Source organism: Neoarius graeffei, chromosome 8, assembly GCF_027579695.1.
Source record: "Neoarius graeffei isolate fNeoGra1 chromosome 8, fNeoGra1.pri, whole genome shotgun sequence".
Lineage (NCBI taxonomy): Eukaryota > Metazoa > Chordata > Actinopteri > Siluriformes > Ariidae > Neoarius > Neoarius graeffei.
Window position 1 is genome coordinate 13,141,362 of NC_083576.1, and position 20,686 is coordinate 13,162,047.

At 42.3% G+C, this 20,686-nt stretch overlaps 1 protein-coding gene across 4 annotated transcripts in view; it reads left to right on the top strand.

Moving 5' to 3' along the window:
- tapt1a (transmembrane anterior posterior transformation 1a) overlaps nucleotides 1-20,686 on the top strand; it is a 112,666-nt gene that overhangs the window by 56,189 nt on the left and 35,791 nt on the right. For 3 of the 4 annotated variants that reach the window (XM_060927296.1, XM_060927298.1, XM_060927297.1), the window contains 2 exons: nucleotides 18,834-18,969; nucleotides 19,115-19,212. The exons of the other annotated variant lie outside the window; for it this stretch is intronic. In XM_060927296.1, coding sequence (XP_060783279.1) covers nucleotides 18,834-18,969; nucleotides 19,115-19,212 — 234 coding nt within the window. The remainder of the gene's footprint in view (nucleotides 1-18,833; nucleotides 18,970-19,114; nucleotides 19,213-20,686) is intronic. 4 annotated transcript variants of the gene reach the window in all.

Sequence of the window (20,686 nt, forward strand, 5' to 3'; positions counted from 1 at the left end):
GTCCCGAATTCTGTGTTGTATTGTCCCGAATGGAAGCAATAGTGTCCCCATTTTTTTCCTCTCTGAAATAACCAGTGGTTAATATTATCATATGAAGTTACTATTATATTTGTAACTATGCGATTTTGAACCCTTTATATCATTTTTACAATAAGTCACAAGACACAAGCGACACATGTCCTATACATCATCTACTTCAAAATTACAGTTATTGCATTTTCAGTTTATTAAACTTTGGCGATCTCGCTGTATGAATAGATACCCGTTTATTTAAAGGGGCCAACTAGCTCATTCAGAAAATGTTTCAACTCCCTACATCTGCAGTACACTTTAGTTGAAAATAAGACCCCTTTTATGTTCATTTCATCTACTTATACCTTGAATATCTGTTGGCATTTATAAGGCCAACTTATCATTTTCACCATTACCGTTATCCATTTTTATGAACTTTCCGTTATCCATTACCGTTATCCATTTTTATGAACTTTCCGTTATCCATTTTTATGAACTTTCGCTGCCGAAACGTGGGTGTAAATGTTAGCAACATCAGCATAGTGCCAGGTCCGAGCCTAGTTGTGCTGCTGACTGACTAAACTTTCTGAACTAGAAAGACACCAAGAAAACTCACTTATTCTGTTGAACGGTATCTTCCGTCAATATCATCCACATCATTCCTGTTGCATTTTATAACGTGTCTAACAGTGTTCATTCAGTTGCTAGCGTTGCCTGCAGACCAGGCGATGACCCTTTGGATCCTGAAGGTCCCGGAGACGTTATGTCTGGGCTTTCAGTTTCTTCCCCGCGGTCGGTCCGCTTCAACCACTTCAGCATTTTTGTTCTGGCAAGAGTCGGCGCAGCGTGTGCGGTAGCAATTCCATTCCAAGTCCATATAATGCGGACTCCGGCCGAAGATTCTAGAACAGAATGCGCTGCTCTGTAGCCTACGGATGCAGGTGCATCGAAAGTGTAGCTACTATGTATTTTTCGCTGTTAACGTTTAAAAATTTAAATTGACAAATTAGGTGAATGTCTACGTATGTGTTACGGCTTTGTAAATAATATTAATGTAGAACTTTTTTTCTAGATCTATTTTTTTCCATTGTCCCGGGATTGTCCCAGATATGATAATTTTGTGTCCCGATGACATTTTTTATGGTCCCCGGGACGTCGGGACACCGTTAGTTTCAAGCGCTGGTCGCAACTCTCAAGCGCATGGGTACAAAGACAAGAGGATGCTAGGCACTGCTTGGAAAATATTGTGGGATCAATACACAGAGATGCCTACTAGTACGGATTGGCCGTATTTTGTACGGAAAAGTTACGTAAATACGATGTTACGGCAAACAGTGTTATTCTGTACGGAATTATTATAAAGTCTTAAAAAATTCCAGTGAGTTGTTTTTAAATGTCCAAGTGACTTTTTCAATCCATGCGCGATTCACGGCTAGGCTATTTATTTTTACGACAACCGCACATGCTGTGTGCGACATGCGCAGATTCCGCACATTTGTTCGTGCTATTTTCGATACGGTAGAATGGCTGTGCATTACACCCAGTCAAAAGGGCAGTGGATACGCGCACTGCAAACTGTGTAGAACTGACATTAACATCACATCACTCATGGTGGTCGCGATGACTGCACGCGGCATGTCAGCTACAAAAAAAAAAACATATGGAGTATGCTGAAATGGCGAGTCAGGCGGAAAGTAAATCTGGGGGTATCCAGCAGTTTTTTACGAAATCTGTGGATGAAAAGACACGGAACGTGACGCGTGCTGAAGCGGTGATGGTTGACCTGTGCTTGGAGTTGAACTTGCCAATTAGTGCCATGAAATGTGAGTTAAACTTATTCAGTTTCTTTTTACATGTCTGATTTTTTTATTCACTGAAATATTAAACACTGGCTGTACTTCTTTAATTCAAAGTCTTTTCAGTGTTGCAAGTGCAAATGTACATGTAGTCTGATCAAAAACAGAATTTTATGATTAGTGCTGTTGGGATTGTGGCAAAAAATTGATCATTCCACTGTTTTAAATACAATTATAAATGTCATTTTATTCAATGTCTCTTCTGAAGCATTATGCTGAAGTATTTATATATTGGGACATTAAGACAACAATGTCGGACTCTCTTTGGCATGAAATAAGAAATTTTTTTTTTATTTTATTAGAATCCGTTAACAGGTAGAACATTTTGCCAGGCAATATAATATAATACTTTTGAGGAGTTACATTCAATACCAATGATTGGTAGTCAACCGTAATGTCTGCAAACAGGGAACACTATTGTATTTATAAAAATGTGATATATTGCATGCTCTAGAAATTTGTTGAGTGGAAATTCAGTTGAGATGGCTGCTCGCGTTTTGTTTGTTCAATTCACACAAAACAGTTCTTTTTAATAATTTAAATGTTAAACATATTGGTATATACACCTAGCCTGGCAAGCCAGACTAAATGTGAATATTTAGTCTGGCCTCGATCCGTAGACATTTCCGACGGGTGTGGGAGGAACAACCCGCTGTCTTTCAAACTGTCTCTGTGCGTATAGGCCAACGCTCTGACCAATCAGCGCAACAGTGACTGTGACGTAGTCAGAGCGACAGAAAGCAGTGGGGGAGGCCTTGAAATAAATAATTTTTCAAAATGCGTATTAATTAATAAACAGGTTCTAGATATTAAGAAGTTTGGAGATAATGACCACAAGTTTGGAGTCTGTACCACATACACTCATTTTTTTTCCAAGTGTTTTTCAAGGGTTTGCTTAAACTGTTTTTGAGAGTTTTTATTTAGTGGCGTTTGGTGAAATAATTTCCCTTAAATTTAAAATAACGGGAAAATAAGAAACAATCAAAAAGTAATGTTTCAAAGCTGTTTATTAATTCTTCGTACTGCACAAACTAGCCCCATCCTTTTGGCTACGAGCGGAGCCAGCTGGTAGATCAGACTTTTGCCATAGCCGGTCGGCAAAACAGCGAAAACGTCCTTCTTGAAAAGGAATGAGCGGAGAGCCTCTTCCTGCTCATGTTTCAACGAAAACTCCAAGTCTAATTCTTCTAAAACTGATTCCAAAGCGGAGTCAAACGCACGCTGTTCACTAGCTGTAGCCATCTTTCCTGCTGTGCTTTCTCCAGCGTTGCGCAGCTTTGTCGTCACTCCTGCAAAAGCCCGCCCAAAGAATCCAAACAAAAACCTTGCGTTGTGATTAGCGGGCACGATTTGATGCCCGGGGTGTTTTTGTTTATATGGTGCGAGGCTAGACCCACTCGTAGGCAAAAATATTTTTGGCCGCTAGGCGGGTGGGTCTAGTTTACTAGGCTAATATACACCTCTTTATAATGGAAATGCGCATAAATTAATGTTACTCAAAGTCATTCCAAAATACTGAAAAATGTTTTCAAGAATACTGAAATTCAAAATTTGGGGTAGGCATCTCTGAATACAGTACCTTGCTAGGCAGGGCATAGCACTGAGAGGCCATGATACACAAGATGGCAATGTGTTTCAACTTTTGAAACTCAAAGCTAAGGATGACTCGCGTCTCAGTGATTGGCTAGCTCGCTGTCATGACTATACCTCTCCTAAAGTGCAGAATGAGATTTTGCGAATGTTAGGAAACTATAGTTAGGGGCATCGCACAGTCCATCCAGTTGCTACCAGTTCTGCAGTACTCACTCATTATTGACGGCACACAAGATGTCTCCGGAACAGAACAAGAGTCTATTTGCTTAAGATATGTAGACCATGACCTGGTACCACAGGAGGTTTTAATTGGTTTGTATGAGGTCCCTGGTACCACTGGAGTTGAGATTGCAAAAATGGCTGAGGATGTTCTCTTGAGGCTCAATATTCCCATTTCTGGGTTAAGAGCCCAGACATGCGGTATGATGGTTCTGCAAATATGTCAGGGAAGTATTGTGGAGCACAAGCAGAACTTAAGAGACAGCAACCATTACCATTGTTTGTGCATTGTGGGGCACATTATCTGAACCTGATCACACAGTCTGCATGCAGAGCCAGTCCTCTAATAAATGATTCCTTGCAGTGGGTGCATGAGCTAGGAACATTAAGCAAACAGTCTGGAAAGTTCAAAAACATATTTTCTGCAGCAGGAAGTTCAGAGGTACCTGTACTAGGGGTCGACCGATAATCGGCCTGGCCGATATATCGGGCCGATATTCTGCATTTTTAAGGTTATCGGTATTGGCCATAATTTCCACCGATATGCCGATAACATGCCTTTTTGCAGCTATTTCGTTCCTAACGCGACTGTCACTGCACGTCCTTTCCTGCACTCGCCCCTCTGAGTTCAAGAACACGGTCCCGCCCGCCACAACATCTGATTTGTTTGGCACAAGAGATATAGCCAATCAACACGCGTAGCTAAACGCTGTGAACTGTTTCAAGGCGGCCGTACGGGCACTCGGGCAGAAGCGGCACAAGGGATACAGCCAATCAACACGCGTAGCTAAACGCTGTGAACTGTTTCAAGGCGGCCGTACGGGTACTCGGGCAGAAGCGGCACAAGGGATACAGCCAATCAACACGCGTAGCTAAACGCTGTGAACTGTTTCAAGGCGGCCGTACGGGCACTCGGGCGGAAGCAGATCCCACTTCAAGGTAAGGACACGCTGCTTTTGCCGCAATAAGTCACAAACACACAAGTTGCAAAAGCACAACATCATTATATGTTTACATTCTTCATCTACTACTTGTTAAAATTGTCCATTTGCATCTGTGTAGCCAGGCAAACTTAGCTTACGGAAGGAAGCACTTGAATTAGCCTCCAACCAACTAGTCTCGCTGAAACTACATGTAATGTTGTCCATAGTAAGCAGTCCCCAGCATAACGTAGGCTGCAGTCATTTTTAAATCCCCGTCTGGAAACGTTGTGAATGTGTCAGTAGTTCTACTCGAACAGTAGCATGACAGCCATACAGAGAGGTGGTCAAGGGAAGACGAAATAAAACGTAGTGTTTGTGTTCTGTAGGCTAGCGCAAGCCTACTGGCTATTTGTTATGGTGATGAGTAAACTTCATGACGTGACTCGTGCTCAAAAAGCACATTGCACTTGTATATGTTAGGTAACTTTATAAAGCGCTATTTGAACATTAATTGTGTCGTGGATGCACACTTGCTTGGATAAACTGTAATGAACGAAATACATCAATTAATCTCTTGACTTAAATGTTCTTATGCTACTTCACATTGCGCTGTAATGTGCTCCACTAGTATTTATAATTCTTGCGCAAGTGATTCTCCTCGCTAGCGCTTCTGATTCGGAAAGCGATACACTCTTAAAGGAGCAGCCGCTCCTTTTAACCAGAGCTTTTAACACTCCGTTCTCACTTTCTCTATCCAGAATCCAGAGTGTATTTTCATTTATTTTCCACTGAAAATGGTGAGCTGTAATATAGTAGGGAGTGATTTTTATTTTTTTTTATTGGTGAATATTTATTTTATTTCTCATTTTATTCTAACTAATGTTTGACTTTATTGTACAAATGCTGCTGGCATCTCCCTGCACAAAATTTCATGTTCAATTTTACAATTAAACGTACATTTCATGGATATGAAGGTCTGTGTCAGTGTGTGCTATGTTTAAAGGGGTACCAAATATAATATATACAGTTGCTGATGTGACAAAGTAACGTATTCTTAAGTATTCTATCAAATTTATATACTAGAAAACAACGAAATATCTTGGTAATTGTAAATATAATACTTTATACACTAAACCGCACAAGAGTCGCCATTTTTAAAAGACCGTGACGTCAGCGCTACCCACTGCACTAGCGGAACTCTCCGAAATAGAGGAGATAAGCGTGTAATCATGGCGTCGGGCGCATCAAGTGAAAGCGACAGCTCTGTCGAATCATACGAAGAGATCCCGCAAGACACACTGCAAGCAGGCTATGGCTTAGAAGGGTACCAGTTTGAACCTAGGAGAGGTACTCTCGACTCCGGTGATGAAATAAGAGAAGAAAGCTCGGATGACGGCGAGGATGAGACTGATGCTGACCATGGGCATGGTGAGCGTGGGGCAGAGCGTCTGCGTGCAGGTGACACGGCGTGGTGCTCGTGCGGAAAATGTAACGTGGAGTTGCTCACGAGTCCAGCAGAATTTATTTGCTGCAATGAGATAGGCGCCACCCGTGGACTTGCGAAATCGTCGCAAGAGGCAGAAACAGGTATTTCACACGTGCTGTTCCCAACCTCAATGAGCCAACGCAACTGGGCACATACATACGTCATGAGTGTTACGCAGAGAAAATGAACGTGCATTCTGATTGGATAAAATTAATATCATGGCGGGCTGTTCAAACTGCGGAAATAGTTTGCTCGAGCTACTTTCAAAACACTATAACTTTCCAACCTTAGAACAAAAAACTTTTGTAAGTCTTGAATAAGGGTCATTAATGTGTGTTTTATTGTTATTAGTGCTGTCAAGCGATTTAAAATATTTAATCGCGATTAATGTCACGACTGTCATAGTTAACTCGCGATTAATCGCAATTTAATCGCACATTTTTGTCACATGAAAAACCATTGTAATTCTCTTATCGGCATAAAAAAGTGAATGGGCTTGCTCACCGTTCGAACTACGGGGGTACTCGGGGGATCCGAGATCCCCTGAAACAGACATGAGATCCCTTGAAAAACATGATTTGGGAAATGTTGGGGGGTCTCTAAAATATTGGCAAAATGATGTTTATTGACATAGCAATCGTGTGTAACGGGAAGCATTTGCATATCCGAAGTGAGCGCGCGATGGAGAGCCGCGCTCTGAGACGAGCGCAAGCACCCCCAAGGGAAAATAAGGGACCCCCCCGAAAATATCGGCATAGTTCGAATACTGGTTGTACCAATTTTTTTTTTTTTTTATTGTCGAGCATAACACATCTTGTCACAGCCATTGCAAAGTGGGGCTGGAGCCGCCGATGGGAAAACGAAACTTAAGCTGAACACCGTGGCTCTTTGAGGGAGGGCAGAGGACTCTGGCTGTGCGGGGCATGGCATCATGTCACAGAGCGTTAATCTCGCGATAAAAAAAATTATCGCCGTTAAAATTGAGTCAAGTTAACGCGTTAATAACGCGACATTTTTGACAGCACTAATTGTTATATTTACTCTATATATTGCCCTCTGTTCCCCTTTAATTTCATGTGAATTATAAGGTTTATATTTATCAGTTGCACATATCGGTTATTGGCATCCCAATTCCATAATAATCGGTATCGGCCCTGAAAAAAAACACATTGGTCGATCCCTAACCTGTACAGTCACTCAGACCGCTTTGTCTGACCAGGTGGACAGTGAGAGGAAAAGCTATCAGAGCAGTGCTCTCTCAGTATGAACGTGTTTTATCTAGCTTGGAGGAGATGGCATCTAGTGGGTCTAACACAGGCATGAGAGCAAATGGCTTGCGAGAGAGGTTTGAGAAAGGGAAAACTGTGTTTGGCCTTTGTCTGGCATTAGAGGTGATGGAGGAGCTGGAGTGTCTCGGCACATCTCTGCAAAACAGGACTGAGACTGTGGCAGGGATGAGAAGTGCCATAGAGTGTATCAGATCTGCTATACATGGCAAAAGGAGTGAGGACAGCTTTCGTGAGGTTTTTCAGAAAGCAGTGACAATGGTTGACAGTCTTGGGATTGAGCCCATCCAGATTCCTCACCAAAGAAAACCACCAAAAAGATACTCTAGTGAAGTGAGCCAGCACACTCCCAAGTCAGCTGAGGAGCATTATAGAACAGAGTTCTGTAAAATGTTAGATACTGTACATGTTCAGTTTGAGGAGAGGAGAGGTTTAATCAACCAGATCTAGATGTCTTGCAGAAACTGGAGGAAACTCTCCTTACTGGAGACGTGAACAACATTGTTGACCAGAGCTTAACAGGGATGCATTAAAGGTACAATTAGCCATGTTCAGGTCCAAGTACACTTACAAGTCCAGTGCTGAAGTAGCTGACATATACCCCTTTTCCACCAAATCAGTTCCAGGGCTGGTTCGGGGCTGGTGCTGGTTCACAACTCGTTCAACTTGCGAGCCAGCTGAGAACCAGTTTGCTTTTCCATAGCTCGCGGTGCCACGTCATTACATCACTGTATACGTCAGTTACGTTGCTACGTTTGCTTAAACCTTGGCGCGAATATCGAAGCAAAAACAACACGGAAGAAGCAGCAGCAGCAACAACAACAACAATAATAATAATGGATGACTTTGCGTTTGTACAGCTGCTGCTTCTCGTCACTTAAAAATGGCGATCTTTCGCGGTCTTGTTATTGTTGTTGGTCTTAACAACTCCGCCCCCCCCGCTGACGTACCGTAAGCGGTTCTTTCCTCTGGCCCAGCAGAGAGCTGGTGCTAGCCTGGAACCGGTTTTTCTGGCCCCAGAGCCAGTTCTTTGTCAGTGGAAACAGAAAACCCGGTTCCAAACTAAGCACTGGCCCCGAACCAGCCCTGGAACTGCTTTGGTGGAAAATAGCCCAAGAGCATTAGCTCAAAATTGAGTCCAACCCGGAACAAATTAGTAACAAGCTGAATTTTTCAGAATATGTTCAGAATACCCTTAGGAATAACATACTAAAAGTCCCCGGGAATCCACCTTGTGCTCTCTGAGAAATTCAAGATGGCGTCCAAAATGGCCGCCGATTGGAGATTTTTCAATATCTCAGGGATAAAACATAATATAAATGCAATTAAAATGTTAAATTATATGTTCTCTCATACAAGCAATGCAAATTCACCATTGTCACACTGTTAAAATTAAAATTAACCAAGATTACAAGGTCATTAATGTGGAAATTACATGGAATTTGATGGTTGACATGATTGACAGATTAGCTTAGTAGGCTACCTACATACATGAACATAATGTAAGACAACAATTAGACATCAATTTCCTTAATATTTAGTGCATCTTTAAGCTTTGATAAAATATTAAAGGGAAATTAAATTTGAGAACTCTGTCTTCTAAAACTACAATGGCAAGCTGTTTCAGCACGCTTCTTCAACATTCCGGCGACTCCCAGCTAAACAACATTCATTCAGAACTTATCTCACTGTTCAAGAATGGATGGGTAGGCCCCTGCAGCCCACAGATTGGGGATGGAAACTGGAGGATATTTTGACACCAGTTGAAACTGACCGCCCCATTGCTCCAGACACTCTGCTCAACATGGTCTCTTGTGGTTGCAGAGCAGATGGCTGTGGAGTGTCATGTGGCTGCAGGAAGATGGGGGTACACTGCTCTGCCCTGTGTACAAAGTGCAGTGGTCAAACATGCACGAATGCAGCACCAATGCCATCTTTGTTAGATCATGAGGGAGAAACTGAAGAACCGGTTTCTGCCGAATCTGATGAGGATGATGACTGCACTGATTTATGGATTGATTTATGATAGATGTATTGGTATATGAATCTACCAATTAAATATGATTGTCTGGTTGACTGATGTGTTCGATTTATTGATTGTTGAAGTTGAAAGTGATAAAACAATGACCAGTTGTCTTCTTGTAAATAGGTTCATTATTTGAGGAACACTCAGTCGCCATGATTTATTGTGTTGGATTAGCTTCTTGTTATAATGAACAATATATGTAAATAAATTGTTATAATGGATTGAAGGTAATGTTTTGGAGTTCATGATGTTTTTGGTTTTAGTGAAACTCCCAGTGCCAAAAATATGACAATCTAACCAGACATGGCAAGCGAACACATTATACACAAATATACTGTTACAACCCCGATTCCAAAAAAGTTGGGACAAAGTACAAATTGTAAATAAAAATGGAATGCAATAATTTACAAATCTCAAAAACTGATATTGTATTCACAACAGAACATAGACAACATATCAAATGTCGAAAGTGAGACATTTTGAAATTTCATGCCAAATATTGGCTCATTTGAAATTTCATGACAGCAACACATCTCAAAGTTGGGACGGGGCAATAAGAGGCTGGAAAAGTTAAAGGTACAAAAAAGGAACAGCTGGAGGACCAAATTTCAACTCATTAGGTCAATTGGCAATAGGTCATTAACATGACTGGGTATAAAAAGAGCATCTTGGAGTGGCAGCGGCTCTCAGAAGTAAAGATGGGAAGAGGATCACCAATCCCCCTAATTCTGCGCCGACATATAGTGGAGCAATATCAGAAAGGAGTCCGACAGTGTAAAATTGCAAAGAGTTTGAACATATCATCATCTACAGTGCATAATATCAAAAGATTCAGAGAATCTGGAAGAATCTCTGTGCGTAAGGGTCAAGGCCGGAAAACCATACTGGGTGCCCGTGATCTTCGGGCCCTTAGACGGCACTGCATCACATACAGGCATGCTTCTGTATTGGAAATCACAAAATGGGCTCAGGAATATTTCCAGAGAACATTATCTGTGAACACAATTCACCGTGCCATCCGCCGTTGCCAGCTAAAACTCTATAGTTCAAAGAAGCCGCCGTATCTAAACATGATCCAGAAGCGCAGACGTCTTCTCTGGGCCAAGGCTCATTTAAAATGGACTGTGGCAAAGTGGAAAACTGTTCTGTGGTCAGACGAATCAAAATTTGAAGTTCTTTATGGAAATCAGGGACGCCGTGTCATTCGCACTAAAGAGGAGAAGGACGACCCGAGTTGTTATCAGCGCTCAGTTCAGAAGCCTGCATCTCTGATGGTATGGGGTTGCATTAGTGCGTGTGGCATGGGCAGCTTACACATCTGGAAAGACACCATCAATGCTGAAAGGTATATCCAGGTTCTAGAGCAACATATGCTCCCATCCAGACGACGTCTCTTTCAGGGAAGACCTTGCATTTTCCAACATGACAATGCCAAACCACATACTGCATCAATTACAGCATCATGGCTGCGTAGAAGAAGGGTCCGGGTACTGAACTGGCCAGCCTGCAGTCCAGATCTTTCACCCATAGAAAACATTTGGCGCATCATAAAACAGAAGATACGACAAAAAAGACCTAAGACAGTTGAGCAACTAGAATCCTACATTAGACAAGAATGGGTTAACATTCCTCTCCCTAAACTTGAGCAACTTGTCTCCTCAGTCCCCAGACGTTTACAGACTGTTGTAAAGAGAAAAGGGGATGTCTCACAGTGGTAAACATGGCCTTGTCCCAACTTTTTTGAGATGTTGTTGTCATGAAATTTAAAATCACCTAATTTTTCTCTTTTTAAATGATACATTTTCTCAGTTTAAACATTTGATATGTCATCTATGTTCTATTCTGAATAAAATATGGAATTTTGAAACTTCCACATCATTGCATTCCGTTTTTATTTACAATTTGTACTTTGTCCCAACTTTTTTGGAATTGGGGTTGTAATAATGATGTGTACATTGTTATTATATAATATTAATACACACATGTTGGAATTTACTCTCCTACCCTACAAAACATGTATTCTGACCTTTTAATTGCATTAATATTTTGTTTTGGGCCTGAGATATGGGCAGATCTCCATTTGGCGGCCATTTTGGACGCCATCTTGAATTTCTCAGAGAGCACAAGGGGGATTTCCGGGGACTTTTAGTATGTTATTCCTAAAGGTATTCTGAACATATTCTGAAATTTTCAGCTTGTTACTAATTTGTTCCGGGTATAACCCTATTACTCCTGGGCTAAAAGGGGCAATAATGAGAGGTTTGAGGGTTGAAGTGAGAGGTTTGCTTGATCAAGTTGAGTCCCTTGTCAGGCTGCTTCTAGTCATCCCAATTTCATCATCTGAAGCCGAAAGAAGTTTCAGTGCTCTTAGGAGACTGAAAACATGGCTAAGAACCACCATCTTGCTGTGTGCCATGTCCATCAGGGAAAACTGGACAATACTGACCTGACAGAAATCTGCCAGCAGTTTGCGTAGGCATGTGTTTGGTTTTTTCAAATAGGAGCAACCAGTGTAAACTAATTTGCTTGTGTTTGAGTATCAGTAACCAACACATTTCATTTATGTGTACTTACATGTTGTAGTTATGTGTTTCAATGTTCTTGATGTATGTTCATTGACAGTATGTTGCACTTTTGCAGCCCTTACAGTAACATCCTGCATGAGTAAAGCTGAGACCTTGACTTTCATTACATGACATTACATTACATTTAGCTGACGCTTTTATCCAAAGCGACTTACTGTTACTATTTTGGTACAGGGTATTGGTTACAGTCCCTGGAGCAATGTTGGGTTAGGTGCCTTGCTCAAGGGCACTTCAGCCATGGATGGAGATGTAGGGAGAGGTAAGGGTGGGATCTGAACCTGCAACCCTGGGAACCAAAGACCAACTCCCTAACCATTAGCTGCACTCATTAACCTATAAGATCTGCATGACATGAAATTATGATTGCTAATGGAAAAAAAAACACCTTTCAGAAGCTCTGCCTTGGATCACTTTTGTGTCCCCACTAATGTCAAAATCAAAGTTACTCCCTTGCATCCAAGGTTCAAGTGACTTTATTTTGATGTTGAGTCGGATCAGGATTCAGATTTTGGATCCTGATCGTTTTTTCGTTATCAAGTGTAACATCAGTAGGCCATTTGCAGTCTTCTGCCTCTCTCTATAACAGGTATCACCAAATTACGGACCTCGGTCCGGATCCGGACCCAGTGATGGTTTTGTCCGGACCCGTGACCAATGCTAAATTCACGAGATTAAGTAATTTTCATGAAGCATTATTTTGGACGGTCGTGGCTATTGACAGCAGGCGCTGCTACTCCAGTTAATACGACAATAGCTTCACTCAGTTGAGCCAATAAAATCGTTAGTTTACCCAGCGCACCACAGCAGAGCAACAAGCAGAGAGGAAGAGAGTTAAGTTCAGAGACAACCGACCGAGACAACATGGCTTGCTCCAAAAGGCGGCGGAAAGTAGACAAGAAAAATCGTTGTTTTAAAGATGAATGGACAGAGAAATATATGTTCATTCTTCCGGCGAGCAGTTCAAAACCAGTGTGCCTCATATGCTCCGAAAACGTGGCATTAATTAAAAGCGGCAACGTGAAGCGCCACTACGAAACGAAGCACAGCTCTTTTGAGCAAAGTTATCCCCTGAAGTCCGAGCTAAGAGTGCGCAAAATAACCCAACTGCAAGCACAGTATGACAGGTCTACCCGACTCATCACACATACATTTACAGCCCAGCAACGTGCAAACGAATGGTCCTTAAAGGTCCCATGGCATGAAATTTTCACTTTCTGAGGTTTTTTAACGTTAAAATGAGTTCCTCTGACCTTCTTAAGTCACCCCAGTGGCTAGAAATTTCATAATGTGTAAACCAAACTATGCCCAACATTTGAGAATGGCGCGTCAAAACGGCGCGTTGATGATAAACTCTTCCCTTTACTACGTCAGCAAGGGAGATGATCCCCATGCCCCCCCTCTGGATTCCCACCCACTGTATGGATTGCCCCGCCCAGTTGTAGTGAGGAGACCATAGAGGGAGGACACAACAACATGGCATCACCTAAGCGAGCGAAACATGGAAATTGCGCTGTACATGGATGTGACAACACAGAAAAGAGTCTGTTTTTACTGCCGACGGGAGAGCCCCTGAAGAAGCAGTGGCTTAATTTTATTTACTCCAATAATACACCGTTGAGTCTACCTAAGACGGTGTATGTTTGTCGGAAGCATTTTCCTGAGGAATGTTTCCACAACTTGGGACAGTACAGGGCAGGTTTTGCACATCAACTGTCACTGAAGCCGGGGTCCGTACCAAGCATCCCTGCCGCATCAGCCACAAACACTGAACAAGTGTATAACTGTTAAGTCGTTTTGCCGTGTTTTAAAATCGGTGCGTTAGCCTAGCAATGGCTACATTAGCTGTGCAGCTAACCGCTTCCTGCAGTTAGCCAGGTACTCTGCGCTACAAAACTAAAGAACATGCAGCATGCTCTGTTAAACTGAGTTTAGTCTGGAAATTGACTGTAACTTATGAGCTTATGTTTGACTATTGCTCCGCAATGCATGTCTTCTGTTGGATAAGCGCTATGTTGCTGTAGTTGCTGCTTCTATCCTCTTTGGTTATGGAGTGCGTGTTCAAGCCTAGGGTATTATACGTTCGTAAACTACCACTCCGAACACTCTCAGTCTCTGTGTCACGTTGAGTTTACGAAAGGAATCCGAGGGAGAACGGGGTTTTGTCTTAGTAGCGTGGCTACAGGCGCTGATAGCAGCGAGTATGTGTGCGCGCGCAGCTTGGTCAAGCCCCTCCCCCTCCCCCCATGGCCCACCCCCACCCTCTACCCTTCCCCGCCTCCTGCTTCTCATTAGCAAAACGACGCACTGGGAAAAGCGCTGAAATGGGGCTTTCTCCCAGGAGGCTATATTTACGTGCCGAGGGTTCATTTCGAGAAAGGCTGTGGATATAACATCCGGAAGCCTCCACGAGCCCGTTTAAAGCATCAACAAACCACCATGCCATGGGACCTTTGAAAGTAGCGTGGATTTTGGGGCAACATAAACACATTGGAGTGTGTTCCCTGGTCTAACCAAAGGAGCACTGCACACCTTGACTATGTTTGGATCGACTTACAGCTGAGAGTCAGCTTTTTCCACTATGAACATTGTCAAAACCAAGTACTGTTCTAGGCTCAACAATGAACACCTACATTACATATCTGCATGAGAATGGCATTCCAACCAAGATTTAAATTACTGGCAGGTCAGCCACATGCCTGTTTTTCTCATTAAGAAGAGTAAAAGAAGAAGAATTAAAAGAGAAAAGTTCAAAGAAAAATGTTCTGTTTGCATTTCCCCCCCCCCAAAAAGCCACTTGTTTTCTGAAAATGTGGACTTTTTTTTTCTTGAAAAGTAGGCCCTCTTTTTTTTTTTAGGCTGGGACCTCCTTATTTTAAGAACAAAGAAGAGAAAATGTTAAGTCGATGCTCTGTTTGCACTTTTTAGTTAATGTTTTCTGAGTTGACTTTTTTACTTGAAGTGCAGGCCTTCAATTCTTCAGGTTGGGACCTCTTTAAAGGGGTACCAAATATAATCTATACAGTTGCTGATGTGACAAAGTAATGTATTTTCAAGTATTCTATCAAATTTATATACTAGAAAACAACTAAATATCTTGGTAATTGTAAATATAATACTTTATACTCTAAACCGCACAATTTTTAAAAGACCGTGACGTCAGCGCTACCCACTGCACTAGCGGAACTCTCCGAAATAGAGGAGATAAGCATGTAATCATGGCGTCGGGCGCATCAAGTGAAAGCGACAGCTCTGTCGAATCATACGAAGAGATCCCGCAAGACACACTGCAAGCAGGCTATGGCTTAGAAGGGTACCAGTTTGAACCTAAGAGAGGTACTCTCGACTCCGGTGATGAAATAAGAGAAGAAAGCTCGGATGACGGCGAGGATGAGACTGATGCTGACCATGGGCATGGCGAGCGTGGGGCAGAGCGTCTGCGTGCAGGTGACACGGCGTGGTGCTCGTGCGGAAAATGTAACGTGGAGTTGCTCACGAGTCCAGCAGAATTTATTTGCTGCAATGAGATAGGCGCCACCCGTGGACTTGCGAAATCGTCGCAAGAGGCAGAAACAGGTATTTCACACGTGCTGTTCCCAACCTCAATGAGCCAACACAACTGGGCACATACATACGTCATGAGTGTTACGCAGAGAAAATGAACGTGCATTCTGATTGGATAAAATTAATATCATGGCGGGCTGTTCAAACTGCGGAAATAGTTTGCTCGAGCTACTTTCAAAACACTATAACTTTCCAACCTTAGAACAAAAAACTTTTGTAAGTCTTGAATAAGGTTCGTTAATGTGTGTTTTATTGTTATATTTACTCTATATATTGCCCTCTGTTCCCCTTTAATTTAAGGGTGTATTCAGACCAGGATAGTTCACTTGCTTTGGTCCGAACCAAATGTTGTTTGTTTGTTTTTTTCATTTTGGTGCGGTTCGCTTTCACACTGTACATTTTAGTAAGCGGACCAAAATCTGTCAACAAAGCCACGCGCCCTGAGGTCGTTCAGCTACTGGTCAGAGACGACACGCGCACAAAGCGTTAAGTTCAAAAGTAGTCTTGGAGGCTTTCCGTGCTGTTATTCTTTTTAATGTCATCAAAGCTATATGTTTTTTCCAGTTTTTACTGTTTTCACAATTGTGCGATTACTATGCTGTTGTACAACGACGACAACAAAGGGCAAGGTGGCTACGGAGGATAGCGCTGATGAGCGCACATCATGTTGTGACAATTCTGGCTCTTCACGCAAGTCACTAGTACCACCACTTTTTGAAAGAATGTCCCTGATTTTAATGTAGGTCTGACGGAGTTTCTTCACTTTTAGCCGACGTTGTTCTGGGGAGCGCGTGAACCCCTTCTCCTTCATTTTCTCACTGAATACAGCAAACACGTCGGCATTTTTGTGTGTTCTCTCCAAAAGCTCAGATATGTGGACATCTGCCCAGATATCCACAAGGGTACGCGTTTCTTCCTCGGCCCACGTTTGCCCCCTACTCATTTTTTGTACTCTGTAGTCTAGCCTACCACTGGTCTGAATGACTGAACGACTGTTGTAAGGTTCCCTTGACAACCGAAACAGTGTTTGCACTTTGCAGTGGAGTGTCAAGACTCTGTTTCCCATAATGCTCGACAAACGACGGAAGCTCCCGAGGTACAAAAAAGCAAAACTGTCGGATTAGGTCCGGTCTGTTTTCACACCTCCAAAAGATCCGCACCAGGGTTCCTTTGGTCCGGACCGAGTCCGACCTTGCAGCTTGGTCTCGGTCCGCTTGTTTGGTCCGGACCAGAGTTTGGTGGTTTGTATTTGGGAAATTTGGTTCGTTTGGTCATTTGATCCAGACCAAACAACGTAGGTGTGAATACGCCCTAAGAGAAAAAGGGGTTATTCCACTCTGTTTGCACTTTATTTATTTTATTCTGAGGTTTCTGTTTTCTTTAATCTGAAATAAAGGCCTTGAATTTATTTTCCTGGGACTACTTTTATTTATGGTAAAAGAGATAGTTGTGCACTCAGTTCATTTCCTGCATTGGAAATGAACAATAAATATTGTTGAAACCATATGAAAATGTGGACATAGGGGAAGGCTAGAAGACACAAGCTGGACTTCGGTTCGGACCTTCTACTTGGACAAAATTTAATAACTGGACCTCAGTGACTTTTAATTGAATACCCCTGCTCTAGAATGTGTATATATGACATTTATAACAAATTGTTAATACACGTAAATATTGGTTCGTGTGTAATCAGTATAAAACTGTATATTCTATCCAGATTCACTGGATGTGAGCAATCGCGCGCTCTGATTGGCTACTCTACTACTAGGCTATCAGCTTATATACCATGAGTCGAGAAAGGCAAAATGGCGGCGCGTGTTGCTGAACCAACCGAGGACGAAATAAAAACTCGACTTGAAAACAAAACCCCCAAAAATACAAAAAGCAACAGAATATGGAATGAAAGTATTTAATGGTAAGAACATTATTTTATTTTTCAAGAATTATTATCGCATTTTTCACAAATTGCGACTGGCATTTCGTCGGTTTGTTTCCATTCTTCATCTTTCTTTAAGCATTAAAATTTTAAATTTTTTTTTTTCAGTTCAAAATCTCAAGGAAGTTTGAGAATGACTGACAGAACTGAAATTTCCAAGGAAGAATTAAATAAATGTCTAAAGCTATTCCATACCTCGACAGCAGGATGGCGCTTTCTACAAAAAAAGCAACACAAGTCAATTTATGCAGCCACCGATAGGTTTTTAAGAAGTCTGTTTAAGCGGAAATGATTTTGTCGGACGTTTTGTATCAAGTTTTTATTTACTGAATTTGTAAAAAATAAAAATAATGCTCTTTCTCAAAATCTAGTCAATGTCTCATCTCATCTCATTATCTCTAGCCGCTTTATCCTTCTACAGGGTCGCAGGCAAGCTGGAGCCTATCCCAGCTGACTATGGGCGAAAGGCGGGGTACACCCTGGACAAGTCGCCAGGTCATCACAGGGCTGACACATAGACACAGACAACCATTCACACTCACATTCACACCTACGGTCAATTTAGAGTCACCAGTTAACCTAACCTGCATGTCTTTGGACTGTGGGGGAAACCGGAGCACCCGGAGGAAACCCACGCGGACACGGGGAGAACATGCAAACTCCACACAGAAAGGCCCTCGCCGGCCACGGGGCTCGAACCCAGGACCTTCTTGCTGTGAGGCGACAGCGCTAACCACTACACCACCGTGCCACCCCTCTAGTCAATGTGAATAGAACAAAACAGTTATTCCTGTCAGTCTCGACGCGCCTCGTCGGCTATCGGCTCATGTACGACTCGATTTTAAATATTCAGTAGGCATCTACATCCCGGACTAGTAAACTTCTGGATATTCTATTATGTGGCTTGATGGAGATCTGCACTCTCCAAATAAAAACGTCAGTAGGCTTGTGGGCAAGGCAAAAAAATACAACCTCCAATCATTTTATGACTTGGTTCACCAAAATATGAGATTATGATGAGGATGAGTACAAATTTTCACCTTGGATTTCCAGTCACGACCTCTGTTACTAGCTGGAGATGCAGGCTTAAACGGATATTCCCTCACTACTTCTCACGTGCTGGTGGTGAGTAGTCCTCAACAATCGACCAGTGGGCTAACACATACCGTATGAACACCTACTTGCTGACCAAATTCCAGTGGATAAACCTAAAGCTCCGCCCAGTTAAATATACAGAAATCTGCAAATGTTAACAAGGATGCCATTATAGTTTAGAGCATCTTCTAATTTCCAGATTTCTCTTCTGATGAGACTGGATTTTGTATTCGAAGGCTGTTTTTATTCTCTCAGGTGGCGGACCGTCTCATCTCCTCCTTCGGCCAGGACATTCTGGACGCCCTGTACTGGACCGCCACCGAGCCGAAGTCCAGGAAGAGAGCTCACATCGGAGTCATCCCGCATTTCATCATGGCTGTCTTCTACGTCTGTATCCTTCTCATGTGTAGCGGCGATTGTTGTGAAATATAGCAAGGCCTCAGCTGGGTAAGGGTTTTGTCCGAAGGTCCGAAAGTTTGTGCCATGGTGTTAAAATTCCGCTGGAAGTCGTTTTCCTGAGCGCGAGTGTGTGACAGTCCTGCATGCCATCCTCATCATGGTCCAGGCCTCCACGTTAAATGTGGCCTTCAACTCGCACAACAAGTCTCTGCTCACCATCATGATGTCCAACAACGTGAGACACACACACACACACACACACACACGATATAGTTTCAGTAACGTGAATGGGGTAACACTTTATTTGGACCGTCCACAACGGAGACTTAGGAGTCAACGAAACAGTTATAGACCACCAATAACTTGTCATGTGACTCATCACTCAGCTGATCATCTGATTCTCGACGACATTTCAACAGTTTACGGTTGATCAGATTCAAGAATTTAACCCCATTGTGGTATCAAACGTTTTAACCCAGGGCTTTTCAAAGTGTGGGGCGCGCCTCCCCTGGGGGGCGCCAGAGTTCTTCAGGGGGGGCGCAACGTGAGGAAACATAAACCAGAATAAGTTACTATTGCGGACATTTAGCGAACTTCAGCTAGCCTTTGCCAGAGACAAAATGGATAGATTTTTAGTACCTAAAGCTACAGTGAGTGAGGAGACAGAGTCTGGGCCAAGCAAAAAACCAGAGCCTCCAGGATTTCGTGATGTTGCGATTCAACCAATCCCTGCGAATTCAGGGCGGTGTTGCAATTATATCCAATCACCGCAACCTTCCCGCAAATTTGACCAATCGTTGGCGTCGTCTTGAGGTGACGTTGACAACCTACCTTCCGCCTTACTTCCGTGTATACGTTCAAGAGAAGCAGCATGTGCGCAGTGTTGCCAGATTGGGCGGTTTTAAGTGCATTTTGGCGGGTTTTGAACATATTTTGGACTGGAAAACGTCAGCAGTATCTGGCAACACTGCATGTGCGAGACAATGTTTATATAGGCTTAAATTCTGTTACTGAAAGTGTGTTATGTTTACAGTGAAGGACTGTGTGCACGTTACATTATTTTTTTACTTAATACAAGAAATTAATGGCTGCCAACATTTTTGCCAAAATGGTATTTTATTTTCCATTGTTTAGGCAGCTTCAGTATCATACTGTGAGATTCTGTTCAAATTGTTTTTTTCTTCTTCTATGAAGCCTGAGCCATTTATTTTATTAGTTTATAATTATTGTTTAATTTAGTCTTCAGGAGAGACTGCCTGCACACAGTACTAGTATTAATAGTTTTTTTTTTTTTACATGAAAGCTGAGGCATTTATATTATATTTTAAGGTAACTTCATGTTGTGCTGTGAGGTTCTCTGCACTTTAACTTTTGAACCAACAGGAGCATTTGGATAAGTAAAGCCTATTTTTCTGCATTTTTGTAGTCCTGGTAATCTTTTATATTGGTAAAGTTGTTTATAGGACCATTTCTCAGTGTCTGTTTTTTTAATCAATAGTTTTTCAGTAATAACTTAATATTTAACATATCACTCAATTTTAATCACAAAGAGAAAATCGCAACAATTTCTCGCAACTTTCACTTCCTCCCGCAATGTAATCGCAACAAAAACCTAAAAAACACTGCAACTTTCATCACAATTTTTTTTGGAAAACCCCCGCAACATCAGACATTTTAGCCTGCAACAATCACAAAAAAGGCCCGTGGAA